This window comes from Tetrao urogallus (assembly GCF_951394365.1).
Source record: "Tetrao urogallus genome assembly, chromosome: 16".
Taxonomy (NCBI): Eukaryota; Metazoa; Chordata; class Aves; order Galliformes; family Phasianidae; genus Tetrao; species Tetrao urogallus.
The window spans coordinates 9,932,908-9,949,929 of record NC_136829.1 but is presented as its reverse complement, the minus strand read 5'-3'; the positions used below and the strand labels follow the sequence as shown (position 1 = coordinate 9,949,929).

At 48.9% G+C, this 17,022-nt stretch overlaps 1 protein-coding gene across 1 annotated transcript; it reads left to right on the top strand.

Moving 5' to 3' along the window:
• Positions 1-799: 799 nt before the first annotated feature.
• Positions 800-16,004, top strand: TCEA2 (transcription elongation factor A2; the record flags this gene model as incomplete). The annotated part of the gene is made up of 9 exons (XM_079543479.1): positions 800-868; positions 3,449-3,511; positions 4,096-4,201; positions 5,244-5,334; positions 10,606-10,739; positions 12,191-12,247; positions 12,902-13,056; positions 13,385-13,531; positions 15,903-16,004. 9 exons carry the CDS (start codon positions 800-802, stop codon positions 16,002-16,004), a joined length of 924 nt encoding a protein of 307 aa, XP_079399605.1.
• Positions 16,005-17,022: the final 1,018 nt, after the last annotated feature.

Genomic DNA, 17,022 nt, shown 5'->3' with positions numbered 1-17,022 from the left:
TCAGCGCGGTGCTGAGAGTGATTGAGGCTTGATCGCTGCTGGAGCAGCTCGTTTGATTTTGGGATTCCCACTAGAAGAAATGTTGTCCAGCGGGTGCTGGGATCACCATCCCTGGAGGTGTTTGGGAACTGTGGAGATGTGGCACTGAAGGATGAGCTCAGTGGGCATGGTGGGGGGGGGGGGTTGGACTTGGGGGGTCGCGGAGCTCTTTCCCAGCCGTAATGATCCTATGATTCCCCAGCCACGATCCCAGCACACTGCTGGCTCACAGCCCATCTCACAGCTGCTGCCATCCATCGAGCTCTGCCCACCTGGCCAGGCGCTGGGAGGGGCAGAGAGGGCACACCTGTGGGGAGCTTATAAAGGGCACAGCTTCACGGTTAGGATCCTCTAGGATACAGCTCGGGGCTGGGCTGGGGAGTGCCAAGCCAGACTTAGGGGCTCAGCCCAGCCCACGGCGCCTCACAGCCATATGTGCTCAGCCCCTGAGTTCGGGCAGCCCTAAAATGGCGGTGGGGGGGAGCGGGGCTTGCGGTTCCTCCATGGGGGTGGACTACATTTCCCAGCGCGCCCCCAGCGGGCGCAAAGCATGCCGGGAGCTGTAGTCCCGCCGCCCGGCCGTGAGCGGGGAGGAGGCGGGCGGGAGCCGCTCGGACTACAAATCCCGTCGTGCCCCGCGCGCCGCCCGCTCGGACTGCGGTACCGGGGGTTGAGGTGAGCACCGGGAATCGCCGCCGGCCCTCCCTCCCTCCCTCCCCCGTCACACCCCCCGGGCCTCGCCGCTACGGGGAGCGGAGCGATGGGCGGGGAGGAGGAGATCGTGCGTATCGCCAAGCGGCTGGACAAGATGGTGGCCAAAAAGAGCGCGGTGAGTGGCGGCAGCCCCCCCTTCACACACAGGCACACAGCCCTGCAATGGGGAGCGGGCAGCTCCCCCACAGCCGTGCTTTTTGGGGTCCCCGTTGGGAAGGACCCTCCCCGCCTCCCTCCTTCCACTCTGGGGGTGGGGGCCCGCCCTGCTGCCCATCTCCAGGCCGTGTTTTGAAGGGGAGGGGGGGGTGTCTCCAACAGCCGTCATTGCTGTGTTGCAGCCCTGCCCTCTCCCCCCGCCTGCCCGTACCACGACCACCCCCCCCTTTCCCCGTCCCATTGCAATGCGGGCAGGCCAACCCTGTATCACCCACCGCCCGTTTTGGAGGGGAGGGCTCTGTGTCCTCATTGTGAAGCCCATTTACCCCACGTTGTGCCCTCCTCCCCTTCCCCCCAGCACCCCGCAGCTCTGCTTTCTTACTGAACAGCGCTCCCAACCCTTCTTCCCCATTCTCTTTATGGAGGAGGAGGGGGGGGAATCACAGAATGGCCTGGGTTGAAAAAGACTGCAATGATCATCGAATTTCAACCCCCCTGCTATGTGCAGGATCGCCAGCCACCAGACCAGGCTGCCCAGAGCCACATCCAGCCTGGCCTTGAATGCCTGCAGAGATGGGGCATCCACCAACAACCTGTTCTAGTGCCTCACCACCCTCTGCATGGAAAACTTTCTCCTAATATCGAACCCTGGCACATCCTTGGGTGACCCCCAGTGCTTCTGTATCTCCATCTTGCAGACCTGTCCCAAAGAAGCATTTCTTCTGCTCATTGCCAACAGCCTTCAGAGCATGGAGGGTTTGGCCATGCTGCTGTCTGCCTGCTGTGTGTCTCATGGGGTGTGTAGTGGCTCCCTGGAAGGGGGGGGCTGTAGCTGCCTGATGGGATGTGTCAGTGTGTCAGCTTCTGCTGCTTCCAACAGCATGAGCTGTGCCATGGAAGCAAGCTGGGTGCAAGAAGGGCTTTACACCTGGATTTGGACCAAAGGGAGTGGGTTTGGGGGGATGGGAGGTGATGGGTGATGAGGTGGGGAATGGATTAGGAGAACAAATTTTGGGTTATGAGGTGCTGGGTGCAGCTATGATTGGTGAGCTTCTGGGTGTTGGGCTGAACACTGGTACCTGTGTAGCTGTTGTACCAACAGGAGCTTGGGCTCAGCACAGCCTGTGATGTCTGTTCCTGTTGATGGAAGGTTTGCAACGCCATTGTTAAAATAGGAAAGAAGTAACTTTGCTGATTTTCTTTCTGAGCTTCACTGAGAAGGAGGCAGCTTCTTAACAGAGTGGTATGCAACCTGTCCTCTTGGTTGGCATTTTATCTGTTTATTGTGTATTGGCTAATTTGCAAACTCTTCCTGCAGGGTGATTGCCTGGAGTACCTGTTTGTTGCTCTAGTTTGTGTGGATCCCAATTGGCTGTTGTTGCCCCAAATGTGGCTCCACTTCTGATAACAGAAGCATGAATCACCACATCTTTTTGTATGTTAAGGGCCGGATTTAATGGAGTCTGTTACTGTTGAAGGAACTGAGAAGTCTGAACCTGCCTGGATGGGAAGCTGCTCATTCTGGGTACTGTGATGTGTGGCTTATGCTGGTGTGAGTTACTTCTGTGTGTGCTGAAAGCTTTCCTTCTGCTTTCATTTGGCTTTCTCAGCCTCTGTTCTCTAGGGTGGCACTGGCAGCTGGATTGCTTCCTGCAGTGGATGGGAAACAGCCCTTGTGCACAGGGAGGAGGGAATGCAGGACAGTCTGTGTCACGGCAACGATGGGCCCTATAGGTCTTGTGCTGTAGAAGAGCTTGGAGTTGTTAGTGTTGGAAATGAGCTGCCAATGGAATGGAAACGGATGTGGACACTGGAAGGTCTTGTTTGATAGAAGGGGATGAGGAGGAGCTGGCTGAATGGAGGTGGGCTTGCTCCAGGCTGTGATCTGCAGAGTGCTGCTAAAAGGACACTTGGCTCGTGTTTCTATTCCTGCCATTTGTCTTGCCTTGTCTTACCAATTCTAGGCACCTGCAAGATTGCTAGGCAGATTTTCTGGATTATGGGATGTGAAGCTGATGCAAGAAAACCTTATCTAATGAGTTTCAAGCAGCCAGCTCCTTAGCTTTGCTGCTTGACGCTTTGCTCCTGGTACCAGCTCTTGTTCTGAGCAGAGGGGGATATCAGTGTCCCCACTGGGAGGTGACCACATGGAATTTCAAGTGGTAGAAAGAGGATGCGGGTAGCTGTGGCTGTAGGCAATGCTTCTGAGACGTAAGTGGGTGACTGGAGTTCTTGCAACTCTGCTGAACTGTTTTTACAACCTAATGTCAATAAGCAAGGCTCACAAAACAGTTGGGTAGAATTACTCACGCCAGCCAGATGTGTGCTGAGATGGCAGTTGTGATTCAAAGTGTATTTTTCAGGCGTTAAAGGTCCTGAATTTGGCAGGTGAAGGCAGTGACCTAATGCTCAGCAGCCTCGATGATGTTTTAGGGAAGAACTGTTGTCTTTGATTTCAACTTTCTAAATTTATTCCCAAGCTGTTGCATTTCTTTACTGAATGCTGAGGCACCCATTCTCGACCTCTTTTCTTTTCCAGGATGGTGCAATGGATTTACTGAAGGAACTGAAGAGTATGCCTATGACTTTGGACTTACTGCAGGTGAGTTGCACAGTTAGGGTGCAGAGCTGAATTCTGGAGGAGCACAAAATGCTTTTTAAATGAATGTAATTTACTCTGCCTTCTTGCCTTACTCCCAGCATCAAAATAAATATTACCTCTAGAAAATAGCTCTGCACTTGGGTGTTGGGCATCAATAGCTTTAGGCAAAAGTGTGCTGCCTGAAGCTTGAGGCATATGCTCAAATCCCTCCATAGATCCTCAAAGTAAAAGGGAAGATGTAAATGGCAGTGTGTTGGGGTTGAGGGAAGGAGTTCTTTAAGTCTTTGTAATGGTGATATTCAGCACATTAGGGAGATGTTGAACAATAACAATTCAGAGGTTAAGAGGCACCTTTGGGATTCTTTCACTCTAAGCTGAAACGACTCAGGTGTGTTTGTGAGTGATGGGCTGCCCAATCTGTGAGCAGTCCCAGCAAGCTGGGCACCTGTCATCCCTTGCTTCTGGAGTTGTAAGGAGCTCTTGGATGTTCTGTATCTTGGTCATTGTTTCGACTATGCTATGCTTATTTCTGACTTCAGTTGGTAACGAGTTCTTGAGTGATTCATGTGCGTGTTCACTTGCAGTCCACCCGCATTGGTATGTCAGTGAATGCACTGAGGAAGCAGAGCACAGATGAAGAAGTGATAGCGCTTGCCAAATCGCTCATCAAATCTTGGAAAAAACTTCTAGGTAAGAAAAGAATCACGTTCCTGTCAGATTCCACTTGCAAAGGTGCTGGCTTCAGTGGGAGGTTGGCTTTCTCAGGAGGTCTTGTGCATCCATGTAGAACATTCTAGAAAACCAGCCTTTGAAACTGCACTACCTTTGGAGTTTCATCTGCTGCCATGCGTACTGGTTGTTTGAGTTCCTGTTTGTCAACACAATGGCAGGGAAAGCTGCAGAACTACTCTAATTACATGATAATTAGCAACGTTAGTTACAGAAACAATATCTGTACTCTGAAGCCTCCAACCTGACTTTTGTGCTACGTGGCATTCATACAGCGTGTGCTGTCAGCCTTGTACCTCAGCTTGGAGAGAGGAATGCTGGAATGGATTTTGGGTGATGACTTGGAGAAGGATCTTGGTTTAACAACTTGCAGACAAATTCACATTGTTTTCTGCTGGAGGGGCTTTCATGATGGTTGGCACTGAGCAGAAGCTGCAACTGGGCTCTCCACATCAGGGTTGGTGCGTATTTGCGTGGCTCAGACAATTTATCTCTGGATGAAACTAGTTCTGCAGTGTAATGAGAGCCATCTTCAGGGTTGTGCTCTTGGCTTTCAGCAGCACTTCGGAAGTGCAAGACTCCCAGAAGGGCCAGCTCTTACTGGCCTTCAGATGATGTTGGCTTGAAATACTGCATTTGGTGACACTTTAGAGAACTTAATTCAATCTGTGCTCAGCAGCCAAGTCTTTGAAAGGAGCTTTTGTGATGAGGCAGGTCTTGTGAGGAAGCTTATCTCTTGAGGAGGGAAGGCCATTGATCCCTGCTTTCTGGTTTGGTGGGGAAAGCTTTTGTTTAAATTAACTTCTACTTGAAGGCAACTAGAAGGTCTGCATGCAGGACCATAAAAGCTTCCTTTGTCTTTTTAAAATTCTTTTTGTAGAATAATTTGCCTGGAGCCAGCTCTGTGAAGTTTTAGCATGTTGCTTAGTGTATGCAGGGTTGCAGTGTAAAGAGCAGTTCTGAACAGCTTCCAAGTTTGCTTTTTCTTTTTGTCCAAATTTAGATGCTTCAGAGGAAAAAAGTGAGGAGAAGAAGAAGAACCTGTCCTTGCCAACATCTTCCTCAAAGGAGACTGGTAACTCTAGAGACCAAAGGTAATGCTTCCCTTTAGCTAGAGATGATCCTGTTGTCTAATTTGAATATTCTCTTAGCATCTTACTTGAATTTTCACTGCTGAGTATCTCAGCTGAGGATTTTGTGTGCTCAAATTTCTGGTCAGGGTCACTAGGAGTCTATAGGCTTCCTCAGTGTGGAGCTGTGTGGTGTTTTAATATTGAACTGTTATGCAGAAATAAACATCTACAAAAGACAGTGGCTTTAGTGAGTTTTTTGCTTTTATTCATGCCTTTCCATGTTTTCTGTCAGCTTTTTCATTAATGAATTACTTCTGGGTTCTGTTGCATTTATGCTTTTGCTTATTTCTAACTCTGAATTCTTCAGAATTACCTTTGGCCTTTGCAGTCTCAGGTTATGGATGGGATTGATTCATCCATCACTATATTAAAACTTCCCTTTCTCTGTGCTCTTCCCAGCAGAAGTCCTCTTTTCACTCTGTGCTGGTGTCCACCCTCTAGCAGGTCTGCTGCATGCTTGCTCCGTACCACGTGTTGAATGTTGCATCCTATTTCCACTGTCCTAAACATGCTAAGATGTTGAGTGGAGGCAGTGTGATCAAAGGGGAGAGGGGAAACATAGGACCAGGTTTTACATCACACCTTTCAAGAGGCTTGCCTCAATCCCAGGAGGATGGGTTTGTCACAGGTTTGTCACTTAAACGATACTGCCTGTTTCCTAAGTTTGCCAGAAGATTCAGAGTCCCAAGTCCCTCTGTTGTACACAGTTTTAGGTGTTTGTGGCCTGTTCCCTGCTGGTCACTTTCCTGTCACTCCATCCTTTGCTCCTCTGCTTTTGTTTTTTTTTTTTTTTGCTCAGATCTCTCAGGATCAGTATTTTGGTGTGAGCTTTCTCGCCCTTCAGAGCTCACTGCCCAGGACAGGTGGTGGGGACAGCAACTAATGCTGAGCGATGTGTCTTAATTTACGTGTGTCTTTGGTGACCTCACTTCCAGAAAATATGAGAATGGATTTGGTGTTGCAATGGAAGTTTTAATAGAGGAGAATTCGCAGTCGGAGAACCGGGAGTTGCAGTGTGATGTGAGCAAGAGCTGTGTGCATGATGTTTCCAGTGGCTTCTGGTGTGTGACAGTGGTACTGGGGTTAAAGCAGTAGGCTGGGATCTTCCAGGTGCTGTTCCTTCTCCCGTTGAGAGGAGAAAGCCGTTTAAAAGCTACAAAGCAGTCAGTGATAGATGAGAAGGGCTTGTTTTGTAATTAGTCTGAGCGATATCACCAGCTTTGTGATGCAAATACCTTCTCTTTGTGATCTTCATCCTCTATAAAAATGCAGAGTACTCCCTTCCCCGGCGTGTGGACGGGTGAAAAATCTGTTGTAGGTTTAATGGGGATAGGAATTGAGTCAGTGGTTGAGGTAAGAGCCTTTGAGCATCCCCTTATTGGTGAAGGGAGGCAGCTGGCTCTTCTGTGTAAGGCCAGGAGCTTGTCAGCTGGGCCTGTTGGGGGAAGGGAATGATACCATTCAAGGCAGGAAGCAGTACTGCAGTTGGAAGAAAAAAGGAAACTTCAACAGGATCCTGGCTGTAGGCAGTGAGGCAACCCAGCCCTCTTCTTTCTTGGGCAGATGGTTGTGATGGGATGTGTGGAATGGAGCTTTCTGGTTTGTGCTGCTACCCTTACAGTGTGCCTCGAGGGTATGCTGCAGCTACTGCTGCTTTTTCCCCTTGATCCTTGATGTATGTTCCTCCTCCAGTCTTTGCAATGGTAAAGCATCCCCTTGGTTGTGAAGGATAAACAGAAGCAAAGGGAGGAGCTCAGCACAGATCCAGCATAGCTCCTGGTGTCAGGCTGAGGCAGGCTCTTTACGGAGTGCAGTGCTTATTCTCCAGTGCTGCAAAATGAACTGTTAATCTGCCTTGGAAAAAAGAAAAAATGTTAGCAGCATGAGTTCTTGGCTTTGCTCTTTGAAGTGATGAAAGGAGCCCGACTTGCTGCTTGCAGGTTCAGATGAGGCTGCAATCGAGGCACCGAAGACATCAGCTTGTATTCAGATACTTCAGCCACTTGTTTTGATAGATTTTGGCTACGTCTTCCTCTTCTGTCAGGGAGAAAAACCCAAATAGCTCTTGGCTTGTAGTTTGTCTTCCTTTCTGGAGCACAGATGTAGCAATCCCTCCATAGTGACTGGAGAGCTAATGCTGCTAGACCTGCGGGCCCCGAGCCAACCAGCGTGGGGCTGGCACCTGCAAATTGCTGTATTACTGTGATCCTCCGTGCTGTAGTACTTCCAGCCATCACAGTAGTACATCTTAATGGACAATGTCTAATCTTTCTCTGTCTCTGGCAGCTTTTTCTTTTCTGGGGCTCTCTGAAGCTTTTATTGGGAAGTTCTGGATCTGTGGCCTTAATTCAGCTGTTCCGTGAGATTTTTCTTCCAGTGCAGCCCTGAGTTCTGTTTGTAATCCCTGGCTGTTGCTTTGCACCATTTGGTTCTAGCATACATGCGTGTTTTTGTGTGTGTGAACTTCTGTTGTCTGGATAGATTTACAAGCTCCTTCTCCTGTTCAACAGGAACAGTGTGAACCGCAAGGATTTCCTGAAATAAGTCTTCTTGGTGTCTTTGAGGTCTATTTCCCACTATTCTAATTATAAACTAACTTCTGAAGCTTAATAAATAGCTCTCTGTACAGTCTTTGGAATGGCTCAGGAGCCTGTTTGATCTAACTCAGCACGGATCAGTTGTCATCTCAGGGTATGTACAAGGATGCAGGCAAAAACTGCTGCTCGTCAGCTGACAGAGGTGGGGTAACCATGCAGCTTATCTAGCTTTCTCCACCTTCAGAGAATAAACACTTGCTATTTAAACTGATATGAAATATTTAATAGCATTTAGAGATAGGATCTTACTAAAATTAAAAGACACAGGTATTACCTGCGTCCATGCCCATGGTAGCTTGAAGTTTGACTTCAAGTGGGGCCTTTCTCTGAGCTGCTTTTTGACAGCCCTGTAGGAAACCCTCAGGTGTGAGGTGTTTTCAGAGCACCTTTGGTATCTTCCAATTCATAACTCGTGTTTACAGTTTGAAACTTGGTGTTGCTCAAAACCTGTCTTGTTAAGATTGTTTTGTTTCATTATTTTTTCTTGCAAATACAGAGGATTTTTCCCAGCCATCCACATTTGTGACAAGTTTTCAAGTATTTCAGCGTTCCTCCCAGTAGTCCATACTGTAAGCCACTCTAATCCTATCAGTGTTTTCTTTCCAGGCTTTTTGCCTTTGTTCTTTGGGAAGTCTGATTTTTTCCAAAGCGTTTTCTACAAGATCAGCTGCAGTTTTCAGATGAGCTTGAATTGTCATTTGCTGCATTCACTCTCATGTGCAACGTCTGTGATCTGTACGTAGTTCCTTAAGTACGAAAGTACCTGGTAGCAATTTGTACCCTCCAGAGAAAAGATCATCATGATTGATTATTTGCAAGCTAAGTTTTTTCTCTTGTCATGTATTCTATGATTCTATATGTAATGTAAATTCTGCTGAGTGCTTTTAGCTGTTTTGACACCTAATAAATCTGTTTCTTAGCTTGGTGCAGTGCTGCCCAGTACAACTAGCTGGCAACAAGTCTTTATTCAGCTACTGGGCAGAGTGTAAGTAAGCTGACAACAGGATTTTCAAAGTGCTTCTATTTCATCTGGGAGCAAAATGAATCTTCCGGCCCTGCTTTGACCTGAGCAGCATGCTCAAGGTGCACTGGTGGGGGCCCTTCTGAATAGGGCCCAGTGAGGTTCTGAGCTCTGGAAATCCAGCAGCTCTGATGATGATCTGAGGGCTTTGAGGCACTGCAGAGCCAGACAGGATTTGGACTCGGCAGCAATGGGGTCCCTGTGCTGAGACCCTGAGGCTGTCTGGCTCTGCACATACAGCTGTGGGTTCAGAAGGCTTGCAGCTCAGCTCTGCCCTGCTGTGGGCTAACTGATCCCTTCCCGGGCAGCGCAGTGGAAGTGCTTGTTGATGAGAGATTTCTCCTGGCAGAAAGCTGGCAGTAGTGTCCCGACTTCTCAGCGATGTTCAGCCACTTGTATCTCAAGGAAACACAGCCAGTGTGGTGTGGCTGAAATTTTCAGGGTTTCTTATTTTTCTGGTTTTTCTCTTGCTGCATTGATGTTACCCAGACACTGGCAATAAATACTGCGCGTTTTATGGCCCAAACACCAAAGTCAGAGCAATCTCTGCTGAAAAATTGGCTGTTCTACTGCCTAGATATGAGGAGGGCAGGATAGGGGGAGGAAAGATCTATAAAGTCATCTGGGAGTCATAATAGCCCCAGTTTTTTCTTTTCCTGTGGTAATTGCAAGGCTAGCTCTGTGTGCAGATGTTAGGCTTTATGGGTAAGATGCTTCACTGTGGGTGGACCCCACGCTGAACTGCTCTGTGGATATTCCTCCAGAAAGCAAATCTGAGCCTGTGCAGTGCTGGAGCCTGCTGCAGTGTGGGGTGGTGGCTGGGTGCCCTCTGGCTCTCCTGGCAGACGAGCTGGCTGATGCAGTCCCAGCAGGCAGATGTTTGCGTTTCCCTGGCTGTGCCTGCAAGTGCTTGCAGGTGGGAAATGAAGGCTGTTTTTGCAAGGGAAGTTGTATTTGTTAGTGCTGTGTCCACCTGGCACCTGCGTGATGTGTAGGGATGCCTTGTATGAGATGAGTAATCAGAGGAAAAAGGAAAATCCTCTTACGTGTTTTGCCGTGTTTCTTTTTATATAGCAGAGCTGAAGGAGCCGTTTTTTTTCTCTTTTTCTGAGCACAGAAAGCCCTTGCTCTGCAGAGCCTTGTGTAGGCTTCTCTGATTTCTGCTGCAAAACCCCCGTGCTGCATTTCTTGTTGGTTACAGAGAGCCAGTGTTCACTTCCCACTGCTGGCATCTCAGTGGTGAAGGGCGTCTGAGGAAGTTCAGAGCACACTTGAGTTACTGACCGTGTCCTATGGCTTTGTAATACTTTCACATGATGCCTGGTAGTTCAGCAGTTGTGGCTTGAGTTCAGTAACCAGTTGATTGGCAGGCCTGCTTCATGGATTAAACCTCGACTTACTGCCAGCAGATTCCACTGGAGAACTCATATCTGGGTTGGTGGTGTTGGCTGCTGCGTTGCACTGTGTGCTGGTTTGGAGCATGTCTTTGCACTGGTATCCTCTGACTGTTCTGTATTATAATTAACAGGATGCTTGGCCACATGCCTGCTGATCCCTTCTCTGCTCTCAGTGACCCGAACTGAGACATTCTGATAGGTGAAGTTTCTCTTTTAGCTCCAACAAAAGGCAGGAGCCTCCGAAGACCCCGACCACCCCCAAAATCACCACCTTCCCCCCGGCACCCATCACATGTGATGCTGTCCGCAACAAATGCAGAGAAATGCTGACGACAGCTCTGCAGGCTGATGGTAAGTGCTGGGCAAAACCCTACTTTGTCTGAAATGCTTCTCAGCTCCCAGTGAGTTCTGATAGGCCTCTGCATGTGGGTCAGTGCCAAATTTGGATCCTCTTAGATAACGCTTTTCTGCAGCAGCCTCGTTAAAAGGCTGTTGCAGTCAGTTTGGTTTGCCATCACCCTTTTGTCAGGCTGGCTGGTGTTGCAGCAGCTGTTGACACAGGGTGAGGTGTAGGAACCTGATGTGTCAGGCAGTGGCAGTTAAGAACTTGGGGTTGTGTGGTCTTCTATTCTGCAGCCTGGGTGGGTGGGTCTGGCCAGAAGTTTGATCTTCAGGTGTGCAGGTATTTGCTTCCCTTTCTAGGTCTCAGTCTTACCTGATTGCTGTAAAGTGAAGCTGTCATCTCTGCCTATCCTTGGGATGCAAAGTGAAGCTGTAACTCATTATACGGAATGTGTCGGTAATGGTGCTTATGCCAGCTGCCTCCTGCACTTAGACTCTCCTGTATATATGGGCTGGAGCTGCTTAAATACAGTGGTCCTCTGTGGACCTGGAATAGAATAAGTTTCTCTTCCACTCAGAATGTGCTCTGTAAAAACAGAGGCAGCTGCAGGTGCTCAGCATCTCTAAAGTCAGATTTTAAACACCTCAAGCTGAATGTATCCTTGAGACCAAGTTGCAGATCCTTTTGGAAAACTGGAGTCTGTCTAAGCACTGCAGTTTCATTAATTTGAAGCTAGGGAATGTAGACAGCAGATGGAGAGGTTCATAGAGTCATTTCTAGCCTTTCTGTGTGTGTGTGTGCTGCATTAAATACCCTGTGTAGTTCTTAGAAGAGCTCTTTCCATGTGAAGCCTGGGAAGCAGTTCCCTCAAGTTTGCTGCTAAACTCAGCCCTGCTCTGCACTGCTTTCCCCTGCTTCATGGTGTTGGTTAACATACCCAGTGTATAAGCTGATAAGTTTTTGCTCTCTGTGATGCTGTTTGACTGGTAAAAAGCAGCATGTGAAAGAAAAAGGGAGGGCAGATGGAGCCTGAGCTGAGAAAAGAAATGAAGGCTTGACTCTAATGCTGCGTGGTTTAGGCTCTGTCAGATTTTGTCTGACTAGAGCTACTTCTCATTGACACCAATTTCTGCTGAGAATGAATTCTTTCCAGTTTAACTGTGGCAAAAATACATTGGATATGGGGAAAGTTACTGTTGAAGGACCAGCTTCTTGTTAGCCTTGTGGAGCGCAGTCCATCCAGTAGAGAGATGGAGGGCATAACTGGCTGGCTTTGTCTGCTTTTGTCACTGCTGCTCTTGAAAGGGTCAGAGGGTGCCTAGAGCAAAGGCCAAGATGCCAGTGATGGAAGGAGCACGTAAACCAAAACAGCAATCTAGATTTGTGTCTTCATTATTGAGCCCAGGGACCCCTTGCCTAGTTGGAAGTTGTTGATCTCTTGTTTCTCTTTGCCTTTCAGATGACTATATCGCCATTGGTGCTGACTGTGAGCACATAGCAGCTCAGATTGAAGAATATATCCTTGCTGTTCTGGGCTTTCTTAAGGGCCTGCATGTCTCCAGGCCGTGATGTTAACGAGCACAGAGGAAGAAGGGAGCACTCAGTCTTGTGTAAATGTTCTGATGGACACAGTTGGTATGATTGGCACAGATATTTCCTTCCCGTTGACACTGTAATGGGTTTGTAAGGTACCAGTGTCTCCTTCCTATCAAAATAGTGTTTCCTGCTTCTAAAGACATACAGCAGCCCTGTGCCTCTCTCTTGAGAGCACTGTGCTGATATGAGGCAGAAGCAATGGGGAAGACAGCAGTGAGTGTGAAGTTGCCTGTAGATTTGAGATCAGCCAAGAGCTTGCTTGGTTTGGGGGCTGTGGGGCAGGGGGTGCAGCTGCACTCTGAGTGCAGGGTTTTATGTCTGCCTTGCTGAGAGAGTGGCTTGAAGAACCAAGCAAATTGAAAATCAAGATTATTTCTATGTGGAAAAAAGTCAGCATTAAAGCCTCTGGAACCTGGGATTGTGTAGGCATTCATAGTGTTAACTTCCTAGAGCAGAAACTGCCTTTTGATCACAGCAGTGGTGATCAAATAGCAATAGCTCTGCTATTCATGAGTGGTGTAGATGGTGGTTGGAAGCCTTTGGGTGGACTGGAAAGTCCTTGACTGCCATGTACGCATATACCAAGATATCAAGAACACTGACATGAAGTACAAAAACCGGGTGAGGAGCCGCATCTCCAATCTGAAGGACTCCAAAAATCCTGAGCTGAAGAAGAACGTGCTGTGTGGGGCCATTACTCCTGAACAGATTGCAGTGATGACCTCGGAGGTGAGGAAGCCTGAGCGGGGTTTGTTTCTTACAGGGAAAGTGTCATGTGGATTAGCTTTGAAGCAAGGGGCTGGTCTGCTTGCCAGGGCTGCAGGTCTATCAGCAGCTGCTACCAGAATGCATGAGGAGGGGGCTGGCAGTGGTGATTGTGATGTGGAGAATACTCTGATGGAACTTCATAGCATCCCAGGGGCCTGGATGTGAACGAGTAACCAAAAGTGAAAGGCCCATCTGTCAGGCTGATCTCTCCTGCTGACTCTTTTGAGTGTGGTGGGGAGAACTGAATAGATGTGACTTCATTGCTTTTTTTTTGGTTTGTTTTTGAAAGGAAATGGCCAGTAATGAGCTGAAAGAGATCAGGAAAGCCATGACGAAAGAAGCAATCCGGGAGCATCAGATGGCCAAGACAGGAGGGACGCAGACTGACCTCTTCACCTGTGGGAAATGCAAGAAGAAGAACTGCACTTACACCCAGGTTAGTCTTCCTGCTCCTGTAGCCTCCATGGCATTGACCTCTGCACAGGAAATGATCTGTTGTGGATGGTCTGGAGCTCTTACTGCTCCTCAGCATGGCAAAGATTTTGCTACTGGTGGGGAGAAGCTTTTGGTGTGCTCAGGGCACTCTGAAATGCAACACTGATGCTTCTGTGGTCATCTTTTGTTGGGGCTTGTGTAACTTTGTGCAAATGCTGCTCCCTTTCTGGAAGAGCTGGGCTTGTGTGGTACCAAGGAGTGTCATACCAGGAGTATGTCAGGGCTGGAAGAGCTTCATGTTGAAAGCAGGTGCAGGGAACGGGGAGGTTCAGAAAAAGGAGGAGTGGGTTGTGTAGAAGAGAGACTGCGGGAACTGAAGAAGGCATGTTGGTGGTATTAGAAGTGCAAACTAAGCACGTAGATGAGCTGTGGCTGGACAAATCCCAGCTTGTTTGAAATAAAAGCATTAAAGAGGTGAAATTATTAATAAGGAATAAGCGAAACTGATGTGAGCAAGCAGAGGTGAGTTGTTCCCTTTGATGGACAGCTGCTGGAAGCTGTGTGCATTACCAGTGTGTGTTAGTGCCCATGCTTGTGCCAGGTGCTTGGAGATAATCGTGCCTTTGCTGCAAGTCAGTGGTTTGGAACGTGCAGTTACCAAAAAAATGCACCAGCAGCCTCATGGTTGCTGTTGTTTGCTGAGTATGTGTGCCCAAACTGCGTGTGCAAGAGCCAAGTGAAGCCCCTTAATGCGTTTGGGTGTGACATGCAAACAGATGAGAGCCAGGCAGCTGACCCAGGGTTTTCCTCTGGCTGTCCAGCAGTTCTGCATCCCACAGACTGGCTTGGGTGAGAGGCCTGGCTGTGAGCACGGCCCTGTAAGTCAGCTTGCAGGGCTGCCTCGTTTGTCTTGGCAGCGTGTGGGACTCGAGTTTCACTTGTAAGCTGGAGTTTGACTGCTCAGAATTGGGGCAGATCACAGCAGTGTCTGTTAAATAGAGATAATCAGAAGCTTTCCAGAGAAGAGACAGTCAGTGGCATTAATGTGTTCTACGCTTGAGGAAGGTGGACTGGCATTTATGGAAGCACTCAGAGCCTAGCAGTATCATCGGGTGAGAATGCCAGAATTCAGCTATCTGGCATTCTTGAGGAATGCATTCTTTAGTTTGCATCGTGCAAATGCTGTGGCTCTTGCATGAGGTAATTACACATGTGGATCATCATAATTACCCCTTTGGCATAGTTCTGCTGTCTGATTTGCTCAGGGAGTGCCAATATTTTGGGTGCCTTGTGGAACTCAAATGCCATGAAAATCTGATTATCTCTTTTTCTTAGCAAACTGTGTTTCTGGCAAGAGCTGGCCACATCTGGGTTAAATATCAGTTCTTTAATGACTCAAATAGAAAGCAGACTGGAAATGTGCAGAACCTGGTAACCCAGAGTATATCTCTGTGAGGCCAGGACGTGGGACTGGTCTGTAAAAGGGAATGGCTTGAGTGCTTTTTTATGTGTTCCTGTGGAGCACGTGCTTGATGGGCTGAGGGTTTTGTAGTCTCCCAGCCAGCTGCATCCCTTCCCGGGACGCAGCACTGCTGTGGCTGCGTGTGCTGCCAAAGCCACCCACAAAGAATGAGGGGTGAGAAGGGAAGGCTGCTGCCCCAAAACGAGTTGCTCAGATGGTGTCAGGCTCGTGCAGGACCATTAGGCCGCGTCTCCTCAGGCAGCTGCTGCTGAATGCTGGCGGGGTCATTTTCTTGCTGTTGCCTTTGTCACAATCATAAAGAAAAAGTCGTAGCGGGGAGATCAGAGCCCCTCAGGTGCTCGTGCAATCCCTTGAGTGGATGTGGGGCTCTCTTGCAGCAGTGCAAGTCCCTGTGTGTGCTCCTGGCTTGGGGAGAAGTGTCCCTGCTGTGGTGGCCGTGTGGGTAACTGTCACGTGTGTGCTTTTGTGTCTGCTGGGGCATCCCTCCAGTTCCTATCAGTGGCCTTTTAGTGCCAGAGCTTTCAGCTGCTCTGGTGTTTACCCACTGTACCCTGGGAGTGCTGGCAGGCGGCTGTTGATGATGCTTGTCTAATTTGTTGTAATCTAAACAGACACTGCGAAGCTTGGTTTAGCTGCAGGATCTGCAAGTCTCCTGATGGTCTCAGAACATGTGAGGATGCGTGAATTCCTGTGTAAAATAACCAGATTCATTGTACACGGAGGCTCTTTGCGCTCCCCACCCCTGATACCTTGATTTCTGCCAGTGTGACCGGATGGTCAGCATGAATCCCTGGTTGCTGGGGAGGAGGGGGGCAAGGAGCTGCTTTGTGACCCTGCCGTGAGGCAGCACGCGGTGCTCACCTTTCCTGTCCTTTGTGTCCTCCCCCAGGTGCAGACCCGCAGCTCCGATGAGCCCATGACCACCTTCGTCGTGTGCAACGAGTGTGGGAACCGCTGGAAGGTAGCACACCAAGGATATTACTGGCACTGAGGGGTGTTAGGGTGGCTCTACCCGCCATGCTGCAGATGCTTAGCTGCTCTCCTCAGATGTGCTTGCCAAACGCTGACTAGCTCTAGCGAGTGATCTTTCCTCCCAGCACAGAGGCAAGAGCTTCTGGGTTCATCCCATCTCTGCAGACCAGCTGGGGCTATGTCTCGCTTCTCATTCCCTCTCTATCCTTCCTCACATTCCCTCTTCTGCCATGACCAACTTCACAGTGCTTTTCATGCTCCCTCTGCCACCCAAGAGATGGTGGCGATGACATTATGTAGGATTTTCAAACTGCTTTTATACTGTGTGCAGAGCTCAGATGTGAGCAGCAATGGCACTGCTACCGAGTGCCAGAGCCATGGCTGAGAAATTCACATAGGAGCTCTATTTAGCCCTTACTGTGGGGGCTGAGCCCTGCCTCCAAAGACCCCCCAAGCCCTTGCCAGCTTCAGAAACAAGACCGTCACCTGGATCCCTCTTCTAGGCAGCGAGCGCATGACCTGCAGCTCCCTCAGTGAGGTTTTCTAATCAGGGTTTAAACTCCCTTCTCTTGCAGTTCTGCTGATATGTGCCATGGCCCGAGAGCGGCAGCCAAACACAGATCTGAGTGCAACCTCCATACGCCAGCTCCCACGGCAATTGTGTTTTGTGTCCCAAGTGAGTTTGCATTGTCACGTACTGAGAGAGCAGCTGCAGGGAGGCCTGCCTCTCTGTTTGGGCCTCGGAGGAGAGAGCCACAGTTGTGGGCTGACAGTGGCAGGAGAGCTCGCTAAACACACTTAGTCATTATTTTCTCATCTAAGCAAGTATGGTCACTTTTTCTTCAAAACTAATATTAAACATTTTTTGTCAGTTTCTGACTTTTATTTGTACAGCGCTTGGCATTTGTTGTAGAGCTGCATAGAGGCTCAGAAGTGTATCTGGATGGGTGCTGACTGATCCGTGCCTGGACCATGAGACAGCAGAAAGCTGCTTGTAGATAGAGACAGACCCTCAGTGTGTGAAACTTGCTTCTAGC